Genomic DNA, 19938 nt, shown 5'->3' with positions numbered 1-19938 from the left:
TGAAGTTAGAGAAATCATGTTCAGCGTCGCTGGCTAAGGTGCTGAATCGTCACCTTTTACACTCTCTCTCTTCTTGGCTGCCGATGCAGAGGGCAAAGGGCGGTTTTTCCTCCATGAATTTGCGGTAGTGCGCGCATCGTCATCACACGTTATAGTGAAACCACAAGGACTTCTGTCCTCTAGCCTGAAGACATTTTCCTAAGTTACAGAATTACCTCTGACTGTTACAACGTGCTGACACTGGAGACTCCTTTCAAAAATGCTAAATAAACATTTTCTCACAGAAAACTTTCCATATCCACAGTTACAAGCTCATGGTCAGCTTTATTGTCATTTCTCCTCATTACAGATGTTCGAGAAAATCTAGTTTCTAAAGGACACGGTGCTATATTTACCGTTAAAAATCTGTTTTTGGTCCATCACCCAAACAAACACCTGTGTATTCTATAGTTTTACTATAGTTTTTACTATAGAAACAATGATGTAGTAAAATTAACACTTTGATACAAACCCACAACCTTAAATTAGAGAAAACATTCTAAGCAATGAGATTTCAGAGATTATATTGTGTCTCATGTGTGGATTTCTCTCCCAAAGTATAATTGCTCAGCAAAATATTCACTCATAACCAAATCTTGCTAGCAACAGATGTACCACCTGATGTAATTATGCTGACGTACTTGTCCCTTAGCGACACATGTTTTCGGATTGCGTAGGAAACCCTGCCCGCCCCCGCTAAGGAATGTGTCTTAATTGGCACGGAGTCATGTTGGAAACATTATATATATGTATATGTACTATGAATATAATATACAGATTAATATATATGTACTATGAACATAATATAATATATTGCTGTTACTATAAACAGAAATCAGGTGGGTATATACAATGGTAAGGCAATGGTGAGAAGCAATACAAAAAAAAGAGCAAGTGTGTAAATGAGCATAGTTTTGTGTCACAGTCCATTAGTGCAGTAACGAATTGTGGAGTGAGAAATGAGCAAATGAACAAGTGAACAGAAGTTTTTGTGTAGACAGTCCATTAGCGCAATAGCAAGGTGAGAGGTGGGGGTGGGGGGCTCTAGGAAAAAAGCTGTTCTTTAGTCGGCTGGTCTTGGTTCGGAGGCACCTGAAATGCCTGCCGGAGGGCAGAAGAGAAAACAGTCTATGGGTGGGATGAGAGGAGTCCTCAAGAATGCTGCGAGCTCGACGCAGACAGCGTTTCTTCTGGATGTACTCCATGGCTGGAAGTAGAGTCCCTGTGATGCGCTGGGCGGTTTTCACCACCCGCTGCAATGCCCTGTGCTCTGCAACAGAGCAGCTCCCATACCAGACTGTGACACAGCTGGTCAGGATGCTTTCTATTGCGCAGTGGTAGAAGTTCACCAGGATATCCGAGGAAAGCTGATTTTTCTTTAGTGTCCTCAGGAAAAAGAGGCGCTGGTGAGCCTTCTTGACCAGGCTGGAGGTGTTGGTAGTCCAGGACAGGTCCGCCGAGATGTAGATCCCCGGGAATTTGAAACTGGAAACGCGCTCAACAGCCATCCCATTGATGTGGATGTTGTCATGTGTGCCTCCTGTCTCTTTCCTGAAGTCCACAATGAGCTCCTTTGTTTTGGATGTTTTCCATGTGGCTAGGTGCTGGATCTCCTCCCTGTAGGCAGTCTCATCATTGTTGGTGATGAGACTGATCACTGTAGTGTCATCTGCAAACTTGATGATGGAGTTATATCCATTCACAGGCCTGCAGTTGGAGGTGAAGAGGGAGTAGAGGAAGGGGCTCAGCACACAGCCCTGTGGTACACCAGTGTTGAGTGTGATGGTGTTGGAGCACAATCGAACCTGCTGGGGTCTGTTGGTCAGAAAGTCCATAATCCAGTTGCAAGTTGTGGTGTTAATGCCCAGATCTACTAATTTGGCTATTAACTTGGATGGAATGATGGTGTTAAATGCAGAGCTGAAGTCAACAAACAGCATACGTGCATAAGTGTTCTTATTGTCCAAGTGTGTGAGCACAGAGTGCAGTGCCATGGAAACTGCATCTTCTTGCTCCTATTGCTGCGGTAGGCAAACTGGTGAGAGTGCAATGTGGATGGCAGCGAGTCCTTCAGGTGTGCCAGGACCAGCCGCTCAAAGCACTTCATGACAATGGGAGTCAGTGCTACAGGGCGGTAGTCGTTCGGGCACGTTGGGCTGGAGTGTTTTGGCACTGGCACAATGGAAGTGCATTTAAAGCAAGTAGGAACAGCTGCTTGGGCAAGAGACAGGTTGAAGATGTCCAAAAAGACCCCAGCGAGCTGCTCTGCACATGCCCTGAGTACACGTCCAGGGATGTTGTCTGGTCCAGCGGCTTTGTGTGCGCTGATCCAGCTCAGTGCATTGCACACATCAGTGGAGGAAAGTGTGATTGGAGGGTGGACAGCCAAGTGTGAGTGTGTGAGTGAGTGACACACACACACACACACAATACACTTTACACAGAATTCTTTATACATTTAGATGCATTGAGAAATTCTATTAGATCCTGATGAACAGTAAACTGCTGGATGCATGCGGTGAATCTGAGCAGTTCGATTGATCAGCTTTGTAAACTCGCCTCAACTGGGATCTTATGTGAAATGGTCAGAAATGAGCTTCCTGATTAAACTGGGAGAAAACGGCTAACCTGTAAACACTACGCTAAGATCCATAAATCAATCAAATCTGCACATTTAAATGGAAATGTTGAGGTATTGTTACAATTCCTAAGAATGTTTTAAGTAATAAGAAGTATTTAGTATTTCTGCTCATCATGAAAAAATTATATATCATTACTAAAACTCTGTAATCATATGAAGATAGAAATAATTTTAGTTTTGTATTACAATATTCAGTTGACAATGAAATGAAATTATTTGTGATTTCAGAAAATGATAAAATGACAATTGAAATATGTTCATTTAAACATCATGTCAGCATTAAACAATAATGTGACTCTCTCTCTCTGTCTGTCTCTTTCTGTCTCTCTCTCTCTCGCTCTCTCTCTTTAACCACCAATATAAAGCACCAGCACCAATACCAGCACCAATACCAGCACCAATACCAGCACCAACACCAATAATTGCACCAATAATTACAGCAACAATTGCACCAATAACTGCACCAACACCTGCAGCACGGACTTTCCTTCCGGAAGTGTGATCCACCTGGAAAAAAAATAATAAAAAAAAAAAATTTATTAAAATTAAATACAGAATTTGACTAATTGACTAAATTATGCTTTGTGGAAATATTTCCAGGCCACCGTAATTTCCTTTCTATAAAAAAACAAACACTGCACATGCAAAATACAGTGAAGTGATCATTTTTGACCAGTAGTCGGCAGCAGAGACTTTGTGTTTTCTCTGTTCAGCATTGTACAGTTTGTTTAAACCGAGCAAGCAACGAGGGGAACATTGTGTATGTTTTATTTGTGAGACACGTTTCTGCTTTATTTCCACGTCCTTTACCTCTCAATTACTCTCATGATAATGGAATTTGCCTGTAATTTCAAAGGGGTGACATTCAGGACTCTACCTTCATTCTGCTCAGATGATCCTTCACAGCTTTGTTTGCTTCATCGTTGCGCAGGCATCTCAACAGCCCTTGATCTTCATGAAAGACACAATCAACAACGAACACATCCTTCCTGTACACATAGGGTCTGATGTCTGGAAGAACAATGTCCGGATTAAAGGTGTGGTGGAGCATCACGAGAACGACAGGCTTATTCTCTGAGAGAGAGAGAGAGAGAGAGAGAGAGAGAGAGAGAGAGAGAGAGAGAGAGAGAGAAAATATGATAAAACTGAGTTAATAAATGATTCTTTTTCCCATCAGAAACTTTTTAAACTTTGTCATTTTTATTCTATAATTTAAAAAAGTATTCTGTTAAACACCTTTGTGACGACGTCTCAAGTGTGCTGATCTTATGTGTTTATATCAGGGATTTACAGCAGATTCAAGTTCATTTTATTTTTATTCTTTTATAAAATACAAAACAGCCACTAAATCTGTGGTCATCAGAACCATAAACTGAAACCTAAGATCCAAGGCAGAAGCATGCAGACTGAGAATGAGAGAATGAGATAATACAAGAAACAAAAGCAGTTCCCAGTTTAATACTCAGTTATTCATCATTCCTGTAAAATCGAGGGGTTTATACTTACTAGGAATGATTTCCATTGCAGACTGAATGTCAGTACCAGCTCGAGACACGACTGGGACAAAAGCAACGATGACATCACTCTCGTTTACGGCTCGGACTTCATGAAGCTTTAATGATATTGTGAGATGATCTAGAAAAGTCTTGTGGGAATCTTTGGTGTTCCCAGTGGTCATGACAAAATATTTGATATTTCCTGGAACACCAGAAAAAAAAAACTGCAGCAAAGATAAAAATGAGATTTATATATATATGACATTGACATTTCATTAAGAATACATACCTTGACCCATTTTGAAGGTAAAATATCAGTCCAGTTACGCGATGTACAACGAGTACGTTGGAAAACAAGTGATGTGCAAAACACAGATAGGAGGAATGAGAGAGGAATGAGTTCAATGTTACTTTTACTTTCACTTCTCTGTTCCAGAGCCTCCACCTTTTCCTGTTTATTATACATGGTGAAGATGAAGGCCTGATAAAGACATTTAGTTAAAATATCTTCCAAAAATATTTATACCAAATTTATACACTGAACAAAATTATAAACACAAAACCTTTGTTTTTGCATCATTTTTCATGATCTGAACTCAAAGATCTAAGACTTTCTATGTCTAAATCTGTCTCACACAAATCTGTCTAAATCTGAGTTAGTGAACACTTCTCCTGTGCTGAGATAATCCATCCACCTCCATAGGTGTCATATCAAGATGCTGATTAGACAGCATGATTAGATTTTAGACCTCCACTGAGATGAGGCAGACTCTGTGAGAATTCTGAGGCATCTAGAGCTCTACAAGCTCCAGTTAGACTCTGTGATACTAAAGAGGAGATGTGAACTCCATGTGATCTTTTGCATCATTACAACATTTGTCAGACTGTATATTTATAATCACACCCCCAGTGTAACCCTTATGAGGATGAGGTTCCCCTTTGAGTCTGGTTCCTCTCAAGGTTTCTTCCTTTACCACCTAAGGGAGTTTTTCCTCCCCACAGTCACCTGAGTCACCTCAGACTTGCTCATTGGGGATAAATACAAACACATTTAAATATCTCTAATATTAATCTTGAATTTTGTATTATATTAATCTTAATATTATTCTTTATAATAACCTTTTGTTCTATGTTTATGTTCTGTAAAGCTGCTTTGAGACAATGTTAATTGTTAAAAGCGCTATACAAATAAACTTGAATTGAATTGAACTGTGGCACGGTGGTTTAGTGGTTAGCACGTTCGCCTCACACCTCCAGGGTTGGGGGTTCGATTCCCGCCACCGCCTTGTGTGTGTGGAGTTTGCATGTTCTCCCCGTGCCTCGGGGGTTTCCTCTGGGTACTCCCTCTGGTTTCCTCCCCTGGTCCAAAGACATGCATGGTAGGTCGATTGGCATCTCTGGAAAATTGTCCGTAGTGTGTGAGTGAATGAGTGTGTGTGTGTGTGCCCTGCGATGGGTTGGCACTCCGTCCAGGGTGTATCCTGCCTTGATGCCCGATGACGCCTGAGATAGGCACAGGCTCCCCGTGACCCGAGGTAGTTCGGATAAGCGGTCTAAAATGTGCAGTTTTTATCACACAAAACAATATCACAGATGTTGCAAGTTTTGAGGGAGCGAAAAAGTGTTGTGTTTATAATATATATATATATATATATATATATATATATATATATATATATATATATATATATATAATATTTTTTTATTTTCTTAATGAATCATTGCCGGATCAGGAATTTATCACACTAATGCAAACAAGCACACTGTTGGTAAACCGGTTAAACCTGTAAAATAAAAAGAAACAGAAAATCCCTAAAGCACACACTATTGTTCCAAACAGCGCACTATTATTAGTACATTTAGAGCATATTATTTTGTCATATTTAATGATGTAGCTAACAAAATGGTGCTTTTGTGGCTCAAACGATGACTCTGTGTTAATTCTGTTACTAAAGAGACTCTACACGGCTGTCATGTTGTTTCTCCTTCAGAGCAGTGAAACGTATAGATTTATATGGACATATTGTATAGATTCCCCCCCCCAAAAAAAGAAAGGATTCTCTTTCAGACGTTTCCTAAACTAGATAGCTAATTTTACATCAGGATAAACAGAAACAGCACAATTCAGTGGTGTGAGTGAGTGAGGCACAAAAAGTCATTATTTCTGACGGGCAAAAAGGTCACATTATATTATAGAGTCCAGAGGGTAAGAATTTTTCGTATTTATTTATTTCATTTTTTTCATTTATAAAAATACAAACCCACTATTATACTACATACAAAACAACTATATTCTGTTGCATTTTTAAATGGAAAGTTTAATTATAAATGAACAAAGACATCACTGGTCTCTTGAAGTAGAACTCACTTTGTCACCTATCATAACATGAACTGAAATAAATCTAATATTCAAGCTGAAAAGGATGTCATTTGATTTCATATCTCTGTTCATTAACAAACAGAATACACTCACACACACAAGCAACTACATACATGACAACATAACCAGGACATTTCTGTTAAACTAATCTGTTATGTTTAAACTAATCTCTTACTGTATTCTGTCAAATAAAACCACATACAGATATTTTTGTAATCATTGTTACGAAGCCCTTTAAACACAGTGTAATGTGCATGTAGTGCTAAACTAATACTCCAATTATAATAAAGATGATGATGAGCAGAACTAAAACACCAGCTCCAATATAGATCCACTTACGCTGGATTCCATGTTGCTCCAGCTGCAAAAAAAAAAACAAAACAAAAACAAACAGAATGTGAAATCAGAAATATATTGTGTATTGTATTTGGGGAATAATCAATTGATTAATTGCTTTCCTTTTTAGAAAAAAAAAACATAAATTATAAAAATAAAAAAAAATTGATCATGAGATGGATCTTATTTGTTATTTGTTTGTTTGTTGTTAAAAAAATGTTAGTTCTCCACGTGCACAGAAATTTAGCTGTGGAATTTACAAATTTGGTCAATTTGGAGAAACGATTATTATTATTATTATTATTATTATTATTATTATTATTATTATTATTATTAGCAATAGCATTAGCATTAGCAGTAGTAGTAGGTTTTTGGATTGTGCTAATTCCCTGTTTGTTAATATTTTTAATATTACAGGGACTTACATTTAAGACATAATATAAATATAAATATGCACTTAAATGCATACTTGCTACTTCAGGTTTTTGTTCACTATCCTGTTCAAAAATACAATACCATGAAAATGACAACTATATAAATGTACAGACTTGAACAAAATAAACCAGATATATTTCTGCATATTGAGTAAACGGTGTGGACTTTGTAAGAGCATCATGGGGAAAAAATTAAGACATAACTACTGAATTATATTTGCTAATCAACCCACTTTTGAATGTTGACTGCTGATTTGCTACGAGATCTGGCGACTTCCTGTGACACGAGCAACTGTTGGCGATTAAATGTGGGCGTGTCCAGAGACACAACAAAATTGAGTAGAACTTTATGCAAATACGAAGCGAATCGGTGAAGCGTCTGCTTCATCACATATGATACGGTGCAGATAAACACTGCTGAATTTTTAAAACTGATTTGGAATGCGAGCTGCTCCATCACTGATAAACCTTATCACTATGGTGACCAGTAGAAGGATAGGAAACTGATAAATCCATGGTAGAGCGATGCTGACTTTACTCTTGCACTACTTTAGCTAACAGGAGGGACTTTCTATTAGAACAGAAGCTTTGTGTGTAGCTCTTTTCTTTAACCACACAAGTACACACAAAACAAAATGAAATCCGTTTTCATTGATGCGATTCATTGATCAATCGCTGATCCGATTGAGTTAGTGTGTGATGATTTAGTGTGTATTTTTGATCAAATGTTGGAGATTAATGTTGTAATTATTCTGCTAAGCTACAATTTTTTTTACAATCCTTACATTCTTTTTATATTTTCTTACCATAGCAAAGAAATCACATCTGTTATTCTCAGTGTTGTTATCGGTGTTCAGGTGCTTCTTCACGGCTCTGATTGCGTCCTCGTTGCGCATGCAGTTCAGCAGCCCTTGCTCTTCATAAATCAGACAATCTACAGCAAACACTCTGTTTTTGTTTACATGGGTTCTGCTGTCTGGTGCAACATAGTCGTGATTGAATGTGTGGTGGAGCACAACGAGAACAACAGGTTTAGTCTCTGAGAGAGAGAGAGAGAGAGAGAGAGAGAGAGAGAGAGAGAGATGGAGGGAGAGAGAGAGAGAGAGAGAGAGAGAGAGAGACGGTGGTAGAGAGAGAGAGAGAGAGAGAGAGAGAGAGAGAGAGAGAGATGATTAAAATTAAAGACGTTAAAACTAATACAAATGCAAATCATGTTATTCAATTATTCACATGCATTTAGTATGTAAATAATAATAATTATAAAGATTTCACAATAATCAATTACACTAAGCTAATGTCTTTTTTATCAAAGTGCAACTGTGAAAAAAATGTTGTTTGTGCTCACGAGGAATTTTTTCCACTGCAGTTACAATGTCAGTACCGGCTCGAGACACAACTGGGACAAAAGCAAAAATAACATCACTGTCCTCTGGCAAAAACACTTCTTGAAGTCTTGGAGATATTTTCAGACGGTCCAGAAAGGTCCTGTGGGTATTCAGGGTGTTCCCAAGGACCATGACAAAAAATTTTATAATTGGTGGAAAGTCTGTAAATCAGGAATAAAAAGAAGTGAAATGAATGGTTCTGTATGTGGCTAAAAAAACAAAACAATACGCTACATATTTCTCAAGTAGCAAACAGTGGAGAAGATCAGAACAATGACATTAACATCCAGCAGTAAAAGTGAATCAAACACACATACCTTGGGTCATTTTGAAGTCAAATCTCAGCCGAGTTGTTACGTGTTCTGTAAATAATCAGTTGGAAGTCAAATAATGTTTTAAACGACAGGTTTTATTAATGAGTAAACTTGTTTTTCTTGAATTTTTACTTTCGTTCTTCGGAGTCAGGCTGCAGTTCTGGGTAACCAGAAGCAAATGACGTGTCGACTAATACACCTGTGTGCAGAATGTGAGCCTCTGCCTGTTCTCGCGATAACCAGCACCTGACTCGCTCTGCATTTCTGTTTTGAACAGAAACACGTTCTGTTTTGAACATATTAACTATACATACTGATTAATGCCTGAATAACTAATGTTAATGACCTGGGGAAATGACACTCCTGTAATTAATAACAACAAGGACTCGCTGTTTATTTAATATATTTTAAATAATTATATTTGCATCGGGGGGCACGATGGCTTAGTGGTTATCACGTTCGCCTCACACCTCCAGGGTTGGGGATTCGATTCCCACCTCCACCTTGTGTGTGTGGAGTTTGCATGTTCTCCCCGTGCCTCGGGGGTTTCCTCCGGGTACTCCGGTTTCCTCCCCCGGTCCAAAGACATGCATGGTAGGTTGATTGGCATCTCTGGAAAATTGTCCGTAGTGTGTGATTGTGTGAGTGAATGAGTGTGTGTGTGTGTGTGTGCCCTGCGATGGGTTGGCACTCGGGTGTATCCTGCCTTGATGCCCGATGACGCCTGAGATCCCCACAGGATCCCCGTGACCCGAGGTAGTTCGGATAAGCAGTAGAAGATGAATGAATGAATGAATATTTGCATCAGGATACAATGTCTTTTTGTAAAATAAACTGTATGTTCCTGAAGAATTAATCCAATCTCTTTATAAATGCAGGAAAGTCTCAAATTCTTGAATATTTGAATACATTTATGAGATAATTCAACCTAAAGTATACAGATATTCAACAAAGAAATAAATGTACATTTTAAAGACTTCCTCGTTTTTTCTCCTCTGTCACTGTAAATATCTAAAACATAACCCTCATGTGTAGATTTGCACATATCATCTCCACCCAAACAAGTTGGATGACTGTGTTTGTCCAAATATCTAATCTGCACTTATCTTAGACTGAAAAAGATTTGTCATGTCTTTAATTTTGGAGAGTATTAAATATTCAGCTGTTATAATATATGTACATTTTTGTGCAGTAAAACTGCGCAGATGTTAAAATGTTTATGTTCATTGTGGTTATAAATAGTTGCTAGTTGCTAGTTTAGAGACACTAGTTTCTAGTTTAGAGATGTTGCATCATACCCCGAGGACAAGGTTTATTTCCTCCACAGGACTAATGAACGCACGCTTGTGTAAATCTACAGGAGTGCATTCAGATTGTGTTTAGGGGTTAAAATGTGTTTCTGGGGAAAAAAAAAAAAATTTATCCATGCACGACATGATGAAAGGAAATTTATGTCTACTTTTAATATATGGGTTTGTTCTCTCTGTAACTCTGACACACATTAAAATGGACTGGAGTCATGTCAAGGTGTGTTTGTCATTTTCTTGTTATCCTGTTTTTCAGCATACCTCCAGATCTCTGTCCTAATCATCAATGCATTCTTGTTCCTTTTGTTATTTTGTTTTGTTCTGTTCTCAGTATGGAGTTTCAGCTTTCACGCAAAGCCGCACACATGTTTACACAGCAATTCAATTGTAATGTAATATCCTGATAATCCTCAAATTTGCCAACTGAATCTTCTGTAGAAACTGATTATTTGTGTGAATATGGATTATAATCTCATATAAGCCCTGATGATGTGTCTCACAGATTATATCACACATGGACAATGCAATGTTTCACAGTGTAAGGTGAAGGTTAGAAAACACTTTCTGTTTCAGTTCTCGCTCTAGACTGAATAGATGAACATGTAAATGTGGTTGTTTTGGTGCCATGAACTGCTTGTCTGTTTACAGCTTGAAATGACAGACAACACAGAGCAATGACAGTTAAACAGATTTTATCTACAGAGCAGATGCTGGCCTTTGGAATATCCCTTTCATCGTATTTTTTTAAAATCTAAAACACTTAAATGAATTCAGGTGAAAATAATTACAAAAAAAGACACCATCATCCAGAGTGAGTTACATGTATTACATTTATACAACTGACCAATGGAGGGTTAAAAGCAGAGGCAGTTTGGTGATCCTGGGATTCAAACTCACAACCTTATGATTAATAATCCAAAACCATAACCACTGAGCTACTACAGTACTTCCAAACAAGAGTAGGATTCTCTGAAAATCCCTCACAGCATAAAAATAGTTTCATAAAGTAAAATGCCATTTTTACCTTTCTCAGAGCAAAGTCTAAGATAATACAGCTGGACGCAGGCAAGATGTAGACCAAACAACACCAGAGGCGTTAAATAAGGCTCCACAAGTGTTTGAACATAAAAATAAACTCTTTTCCAAACTAATGAGTTTAACTCCAGAATATTCAGCTACAAAAATTTGCTGTGTATATTTTCTGATCTTGACCTTGACTGTTCCCTGCACTTTTATTTTCTGTACTGAGTCGAGGTTTGTTCCATGGTTGTAATTAGATCTGTTAATATTTGATAAGCCCTGAACTCGGACCCCACTGCAATAAAAAACTGACGCAATAAACCAGTGATGCAATAAACCACTGACACAATAAACCACTGAAGAAGTTTAATTCAGCATTTTTAATGTTTCTCTGTCCTCTCCAGGATGTTTCACACTGCACTGAACCACCTGCAGTTATGAAACCTGAAGCTTGTACATCATTAACACGACACTGACGTGCTAAAATGTGTGCAGTGTGAAACAATGTGGTGTTACAGTTAGATGCTTAAAAATATTATATTGTATATTATATTCTTTATTTTATTATTTAACCAAACAAAATCATTTTCTGAATTCTAATGGACACCATTTTTTAAAAATATATTTTTATTCTTCATTAGATACAGATACAGGCTTTTTTTTTACAAGTACGTACAGTACATAGACAATATCAGACAAAGTAATGTTATATGTTTAGCATCATTTGCCTACGTTCAGTTATGTAAAGTACCTCAGTTATTTTATAAGTCTATTGAGTCTTTACAGTTCACACACAGATCGATTTAAATCACAAATACATCTTGGAGAATTTTCTTTATTAATTAAGTGAAAGTGACGTGATGTGACATACGGCTAAGTACGGTGACCCATACTCAGAATTCGTTCTCTGCGTTTAACCCATCCAAAGTGCACACACACAGCAGTGAACACACACACACCATGAACACACACCCAGAGCAGTTGGGGGGTTTCGGTGCCTTGCTCAAGGGCACCTCAGTCGTGGCCGGCCCGAGACTCAAACCCACAACCTTAGGGTTAAGAGTCAGACTCTCTAACCATTAGGCCACGACTTCGTCCCAATTAATAATTGGGATGTAATAATAACGATTAGAATCCAGCTCAATCTCAGTCATTATTCTCTGAATTTGAAATATGAAAAAGAACACAATGTTTATGGTATAAAAAATCCACAAAATCAACTTGCTATAGCTGAAATAATTCAGGATGACAGCCAAGATAATCAGCAGAAAATTCTCAGTCATAAAAAATTTGAAGTAGCTGTATCCTTCTGGCAAAAGTAAACCAACAAGGAGGAGGATCAGCTCAGTCATTATCCCAGAAATCAGTTCAATGTTGTTCACAACCTGCAGGGAAAGAGAGTCAAATGAACTTGTTTACACACCAGCGGACTGTATAAACCTCCACTTGATGACAAAATTTGATGACATGCTTATATAAAAATATGTTTCTATAAAAACTGATATAAATAAAAGTGTAGGCTGTGGCTTTAATGTTAGTGTAGTGTCTGTTTAACCTTTTACTTACACTTAACCAGCTCATGACAGAGACATTATCTGGTGGCGTTTCTCCTCCGAGGTGATTTATTACTCTATTCAGTGCCTTGTCATTGCACTGGGAGTTCAGCAGTCCCTGGTCTTCATAAAAGAGACAATCAACAGCAAACACGTCACTCCTGTTAACAGAGTGTCTGCTGTCCGGAGCAATGTAACCAGGATCATATGTGTGGTGGAGAGACACCAGAATGATGCGCTGGTGTGGAAGTCCTTCTGAGGAGAGAGAGAGAGAGAGAGAGAGAGAGAGAGAGAGAGAGAGAGAGAGAGAGAGAGAGAGAGAGAGAGAGAGAGAGAGAGAGAGAGAGAGAGAGACAGACAGATGTAACATATAATTCATAAATAAATTACACATTTACCCTGTCTTTTGTGAAGCTATATTATATATATTATAAATGCTTCCTCATGTGATGCTTATGTTGCAACCATGACAACACTTTTACCAGTTAGATTTATTATTATTATTCATTCACTCATTCACTCACTCATTTTCTACCGCTTATCCAAACTTCTCAGGTCACGGGGAGCCTGTGCCTATCTCAGGCGTCATCGGGCATCAAGGCAGGATACACCCTGGACGGAGTGCCAACCCATCACAGGGCACACACACACTCTCATTCACTCACACAATCACACACTACGGACAATTTTTCCAGAGATGCCAATCAACCTACCATGCATGTCTTTGGACCGGGGGAGGAAACCGGAGTACCCGGAGGAAACCCCCGAGGCACGGGGAGAACATGCAAACTCCACACACACAAGGTGGAGGCGGGAATCGAACCCCCAACCCTGGAGGTGTGAGGCGAACATGCTAACCACTAAGACACCGTGCCCCCATTAGTATTATTAAGAATGACAAAATAAGTCTGTATGACTGGGGATATGGCGGTCCTGTTTTCTAGCTTTGTAAAAAAGCTTTGTTTTTTTTGATAATTTTCCTTAGAACATCCTAATTGTCCAAAGAATTAACAAAAAGAATGCAACATTATTATATGAATGATTGTGTGTGTAGTACGTCTCACATTCACTCCATAACGTTCTGTTCTTGACATCACATTTCTAAAAAAATTCACTTTTTGTAAATGATTATTTCCAAAATCACAGACTCATATAAGGCTACATAAAAAGGTGTTTTGCTGAAGTGTGAAAGCAGATTTATAAATTCATTTATTTACTCGGAATTTGGTCAAGAGCAGCTTGAATGTCCGTTCCAGCTCGAGACACAATCGGTACAAAAGCTATGATGACGTCACTTTGTTCCTTCAAGGACACGTCATGTAGCTTCACTTTGGACTTGAGTTTGTCCATAAAGACCTTGTGGGCGTTCATGGTGTTCCCAAGAACCATAAAGGAGACCCTGAGTGCTGGAGATACAGAGAACAGAACAAAAAATAATAATAAAGTCATAAATTCATGTTCAATCGTTTATAAAACAGTGTAATAAGTCCACAATCAGTATAAAGAAACACTTTTTTATTGAACAGCAGCATTTTATTATTATACTGATATCATGACAAACTTACAGCATTTGACACGTGTGACTTGTGACTTGTATTTTCACACTTATACAACCGACAGTTAAGGGCCTTTGATGTTGCTGGGATTAATGAATTTCCAATCACTAATCCAAAGTGATGGTGATTTTCTATTTCTATTAGAAGCTGGTTATCAATGTGCTAGCATGCTAGTTTTCTTTCAAAGCTGAAAAGACTAATAAACAGTTTCATATTTCAATTTTTTCATATTATTCCCTCTTTAAAATGTCCTAAAGCTGACTCATTTGGTCTTTTGTAAAACAGCAGAGGACCATCAATGGTCATAAACATTATACAAAATGGCACTTCTGTTTTGTTTGTTACAGTATTTAATGTTTACTTTTTTACTACCATGTGATTCGGGTCATTTTCTTTCCAGCAAAGACATGTGGCATTATAAATTCATCAGCAATGCTAAAAAGTATTTAAAAGTTAATAGTACATACCATCGGTCATTATGAAGTCGAATTAAAGCAGAATTAAAGGTTTGTTTTGTGCTTTGTACAGAATCGGGCTGAGACGTATGAAGAAACAGGAAGTCTGATAAAAGCCCTTTCACTTTCACTCTGTCCTTCTGTTATGTCATCTGTTTATGTAACACCAAGATTAACTGCTGTAAACGGCTTGGGTGTGTACTGCTGCTGTGTCAAGCTGTTACAGATAAAATTCCTGACATGGTGCTGTGATGAAGAGGAATTTTTGATACTTGTCAGAAAAGAATACAAATAAAAACCTCCAACACTATATTGGCCAGTGTTTTAGTTTTATTAGTTTTATAAAGTGCTCTTTTATTTCCCATGAGCGTTGCAGTGGCTCAGCATAGCAGGCAGCATCGTCCTCTTCACGGCGTACATTCTGTAGTTAAAATACAGCATGAGCTTCTAGCCAAATGGACTATGAACTAGCATGCTCTCGGAGGGTGAGGTTCTGCAGCTACCGGAAGCCAGTGGTCACGTTTGCACTCTGACATGTCTCCCATTATGTTGTGTAGATTGCAGTATTTTATGTACTGCTGTGACATTGACCTGCTAATTCAATATTCATGCCCTGCTCTTGAAGATTGGCCACCAGGTTGCCGACACTATATTGCCTATATTGGTGTTTCAGTTTTATTGTCCAACCCCTGTATTTGTACTGTGTTTGTTTTCACAAGTACTAGTTTCCTTCCTTCTTATTGATATTTTCCCCAACCATGGAGGGTAATTGTTAAGAATTCAAATCAATCAGGAATTCAAAATCTGGAAATAATAAGTTTACTTTTAATTTTACTCTCATCTTCTACCACTTATCCGAACTACCTCGGGTCACGGGGAGCCTGTGCCTATCTTAGGTGTCATCGGGCATCAAGGCAGGATACACCCTGGACGGAGTGCCAACCCATCACAGGGCACACACACACTCTCATTCACTCACGCAATCACACACTACGGACAATTTTCCAGAGATGCCAATCAACCTACCATGCATGTCTTTGGACCGGGGGAGGAAACCGGAGTACCCGGAGGAAACCCCGAGGCACGGGGAGAACATGCAAACTCCACACACACAAGGCGGTGGCGGGAATCGAACCCCCAACCCTGGAGGTGTGAGGCGAACGTACTAACCACTAAGCCACCGTGCCCCCCCTTTTCAGTTTACTGAATGCAGTAAATAAATTACAAATTATATGCTGTTAACAAATGTTTTAAAGGGGGATTTTTTTTCTGCAATTTTCTGCAAGAGCTACACACGCATAGCAAAGTCTATACAAATTAATTTGCCTTTTAAAACATTTTTAAGTTCCAAATACACCCAGGTTTGTTGTGTACTTTGTCAAGCTTCATTTTAACACACAACTGAGGTGAGGTGAGGTGGAGCTCTTTTACATCATGCATTTATAGGAAAGCACGATGGAGTGTCACAGTTAGACGCTTAGCAACAGAAACACAATAAGAAACTATATTTTTTTTTAGAAACGGTTCTAATTTACCAATTTTAGTTCAATCATTTTAATATAGCAATATTGTTTTGTTTATTTAATATAGCTTTATTAAATTAAAAATAAAAAATATTCTATTGTACATTTGTGTGTGTTTTTTTTTTATGTTACTCAAATTAATCCTAAACTAAATCCTTCTCTGAAGTCTGAAGGACATTTTTTTTTATAACTTTTTTTAACAAAACCACAAACGGACACATTTTTGTTTCTCATTCCTCTAATTTATTATTGAGCAGATACATGCTTTTTTTTTGAGTATCAAGTCTTCGGTTGTTTAAACCAGAACATACACAGACAATATCAGGCAAAATAATATCCGTTTAGCATCATTTGTCTGTTCAGTTATGTTAGGTATCTCAGTAATTGGACCATATAGTTATTCTCAGTCTATTGAGATTTTACAGCTTACACACATCAATTTCAATCACAAATCAAAACTTGGAGAATTTTTTTTATTACTCATTTTAAATTCTGTTGTAATACTTATGTGAATCCTGATTCTCAGTCATGCTGCTCATAATGATAAAAAAAAAAACACAATATTTATGCTATAAACAATCCAAAAAGTCCACTTGCTATAGCAGCAGAAATTCAGGACAACCATGATAATCAGCAGAAAAATCCCAAACATAAAGAATAGGAATCTTTCTGTCAAAAGAAAACCAAGGATCAGCTCAGTGATTATCCCAACAATCTGTTTATTGTTGTCCACGACCTGCAGGGAAAGAGAGACAAATGAACTTGTTTACACAAAAGCAGACCAGTTTACTGTATGAACCTCCTCTAGTTTGTGCTTGTGGTGTTAGTGTAGTGTCTGTTTAGCCTTTTACTTACACTTAACCGGCTCATGACAGAGACATTATCTGGTGCCGTTTCTCCTCCGAGGTGCTTTATTACTCTATTCAGTGCCTTGTCATTGCACTGGGAGTTCAGCAGTCCCTGGTCTTCATCAAAGAGACAATCAACAGCAAACACATCGCTCCTGTTAACAGAGTGTCTGCTGTCCGGAGCAATGTAACTAGGATCATATGTGTGGTGGAGAGACACCAGAATGATGCGCTGGTCTGATAGTCCTTCTGAGGAGAGAGAGAGAGAGAGAGAGAGAGACAGAGAGAGAGACAGAGAGAGAGACAGAGAGTGAGTGAGAGACAGAGAGAGAGAAGTAACATAATTCATAAATAAATAAATACATTTTCCATAAAGAGGGCTTTCACAGTTACCCTGTCTTTTGTGAAGCTATATTATAAGTTTCCTCATGTGATGCTTATGTTACAACCATGACAACACTTTTACCAGTTAGATTTATTATTATTATTATTATTATTATTATTATTATTATTATTATTAAGGATGACAAAATAAGTCTGTATCTCTGGGGTTGTGGAGGTCCTGTTTACTATCTTTATAAAAAAATCAGAATTAGAATTTTTCATACTTTTCCTTAGAACATCCTTGCAACATTATCATATCAATGATTGTGTGTGTAGAACGTCTCACATTCAATAAATAACATTCTGTTCTTGACATCAACTTAAAACTTGAAAAGTTTCCCTTTTTGTAAATGATTATTTCCAAAATCACAGACTCATATAAGGCTACATAAAAAGGTGTTTTGCTGAAGTGTGAAAGCAGATTTATAAATTCATTTATTTACTCGGAATTTGGTAAAGAGCAGCTTGAATGTCCGTTCCAGCTCGAGACAGAATCGGTACAAAAGCTATGATGACGTCACTTTGTTCCTTCGAGGACACTTCATGTAGCTTCACTTTGGACTTGAGCTTGTCCATAAAGAGCTTGTGGGCGTTCATGGTGTTATCAAGAACCATAATGAAGACACTGAGTGCTGGAGATACAGAAAACAGAACAAAAAATATAATAAACAGTGCAATAAAGTCATAAATTCATGTTCAATAGTTTATAAAACAGTGTAATAAGTCCACAATCATTATAAAGAAACATTTTATTGAACAGCAGCATTTTATTATTGACATGACAAGCTTACAGCATTTGACAGATGACTTTAGAGTGACTTGTATTTTCTTTTTTTTTTTTTTAAGCAGTTGAGGTTTAGGGCTTTGTGTTGGTGCTGGGATATAAATGTGCTATTCAAAGCTAAAAAGACTAATAAACAGTTTCATATTTTTGCATCCACATCATATTATTCCCTCTTTAAAATGTCCTAAAGCTTTTTGGTCTTTTGTAAAACAGCAGAATCAATAGTCTTAAAAAAATATACAAAATGCCACCATAAAGCCACAAACAACCAAAAAAAGAAAGAAAGAAACGTTCCAGAACAACACACAACTAAACTACATGGGGAATTATTTGCATAGCATGATAATGTATTATTCAGGGCTGTAAATTAACACACTTTACTATTTACTGAACAGTGATTCAGATCATTTTCTTTCCAGCAATGACAATGCAAAAATTCAAAGGCTGCACAAGCATTACATTACAAATTCATCAGCAATGCTAAAAAGTATTTAAAAGTTAAAAGTACATACAGTACCACGAGAGCTGGAGAGCAAGGAACCCACTATTAAGAGAATATTCTCATGTTTCTTCAGCACATCGTTCTTCCTCTAGAATAGATTTCTTTCTTGTTAGCAACTCACTAATAAAACAGATATCAGAAAACACTATCCATTCAATTATTATCAGCGACCATGCCCCTGTATCTTTAACATCAAACATTCCAGTACAGAAGAAAACTTTCACAAGATGGTGCTTCAACACTTCTCTTCTAGTAGAACCCAACTTTAACACCCTTATAAAAAGAGAGTGGGCATCCTTTCTGGAAATCAATGACTCTTCAAAAATCTCACCATCAACACTTTGGGAATCAGGCAAAGCAGTCATGAGAGGCATAATTATATCATTCATCGTACAAGAATAAACAGCATCAACAATTGGAAAACACTCTTGAGCAGAAAATTAAACAGCTAAGTAATCAACAGTCTACCGCCGCATCTGAAGAAGCACAAACCGAAATAAAGCAACTAAGTATCATAGTATCATAAATAAAAAAACACAGTTCTGTATACAACAACTCAAATATGATCAATTTCACCTCAGTAATAAAGCAGGTAAATATCTGGCAAATATGTTACAATATAAAAAAGACAAGTCACTTATCACATCCATTTTGGACTCTTCTGGTAAAACTACACAGGACCCTCAAGAAATTAATAACACCTTTCACCAGTTCTACAGCTGTTTGTATTCTCCCGGCACTCAACCTTTACAATCAGAAATTGAATCCTTTCTTAACACTCTGGACCTTCCCTCATTAACCACAGAAGAATCAAACTTTTTAGAACAACCTATCACCATTGAAGAACTCAGCAAAGCATTAGAAAACATGCCAAACAACAAATCACCTGGACCCGACGGACTACCGGCAGAATTTTATAAACACTTTTGGGATACTTTAGCACCTACTTTTAATAGATTACTCACAGAAATTCAAAGTACA

At 37.6% G+C, this 19938-nt stretch overlaps 2 protein-coding genes across 12 annotated transcripts in view; both read right to left on the bottom strand.

Moving 5' to 3' along the window:
• Positions 1 to 11976: 11976 nt before the first annotated feature.
• LOC132838724 (uncharacterized) lies at positions 11977 to 15054 on the bottom strand. Its single transcript, XM_060859274.1, has 4 exons — positions 14929 to 15054; positions 14123 to 14311; positions 12919 to 13160; positions 11977 to 12737 (listed from the first exon to the last, which is right to left on the bottom strand). Exons 1-4 carry the CDS (start codon positions 14936 to 14938, stop codon positions 12432 to 12434), a joined length of 747 nt encoding a protein of 248 aa, XP_060715257.1. The 5' UTR covers positions 14939 to 15054; the 3' UTR covers positions 11977 to 12431.
• Positions 15055 to 16659: 1605 nt separating this feature from the next.
• The window catches only part of LOC132838595 (uncharacterized), a 79137-nt gene continuing 75858 nt past the window's right edge, over positions 16660 to 19938 (bottom strand). For all 11 annotated transcript variants that reach the window (XM_060859015.1, XM_060859012.1, XM_060859013.1 and 8 more), the window contains 3 exons: positions 18115 to 18303; positions 17295 to 17536; positions 16660 to 17175 (listed from right to left, as the gene is read on the bottom strand). In XM_060859015.1, the coding sequence (XP_060714998.1) occupies positions 16975 to 17175; positions 17295 to 17536; positions 18115 to 18303 (632 nt within the window). In that variant the 3' untranslated portion in view covers positions 16660 to 16974. The remainder of the gene's footprint in view (positions 17176 to 17294; positions 17537 to 18114; positions 18304 to 19938) is intronic.

Source organism: Tachysurus vachellii, chromosome 23 (genome assembly GCF_030014155.1).
Source record: "Tachysurus vachellii isolate PV-2020 chromosome 23, HZAU_Pvac_v1, whole genome shotgun sequence".
In the NCBI taxonomy this organism is placed as follows: domain Eukaryota; kingdom Metazoa; phylum Chordata; class Actinopteri; order Siluriformes; family Bagridae; genus Tachysurus; species Tachysurus vachellii.
The sequence above is the reverse complement of the archived record's forward strand: the minus strand, read 5'-3'. Positions and strand labels throughout refer to the sequence as shown.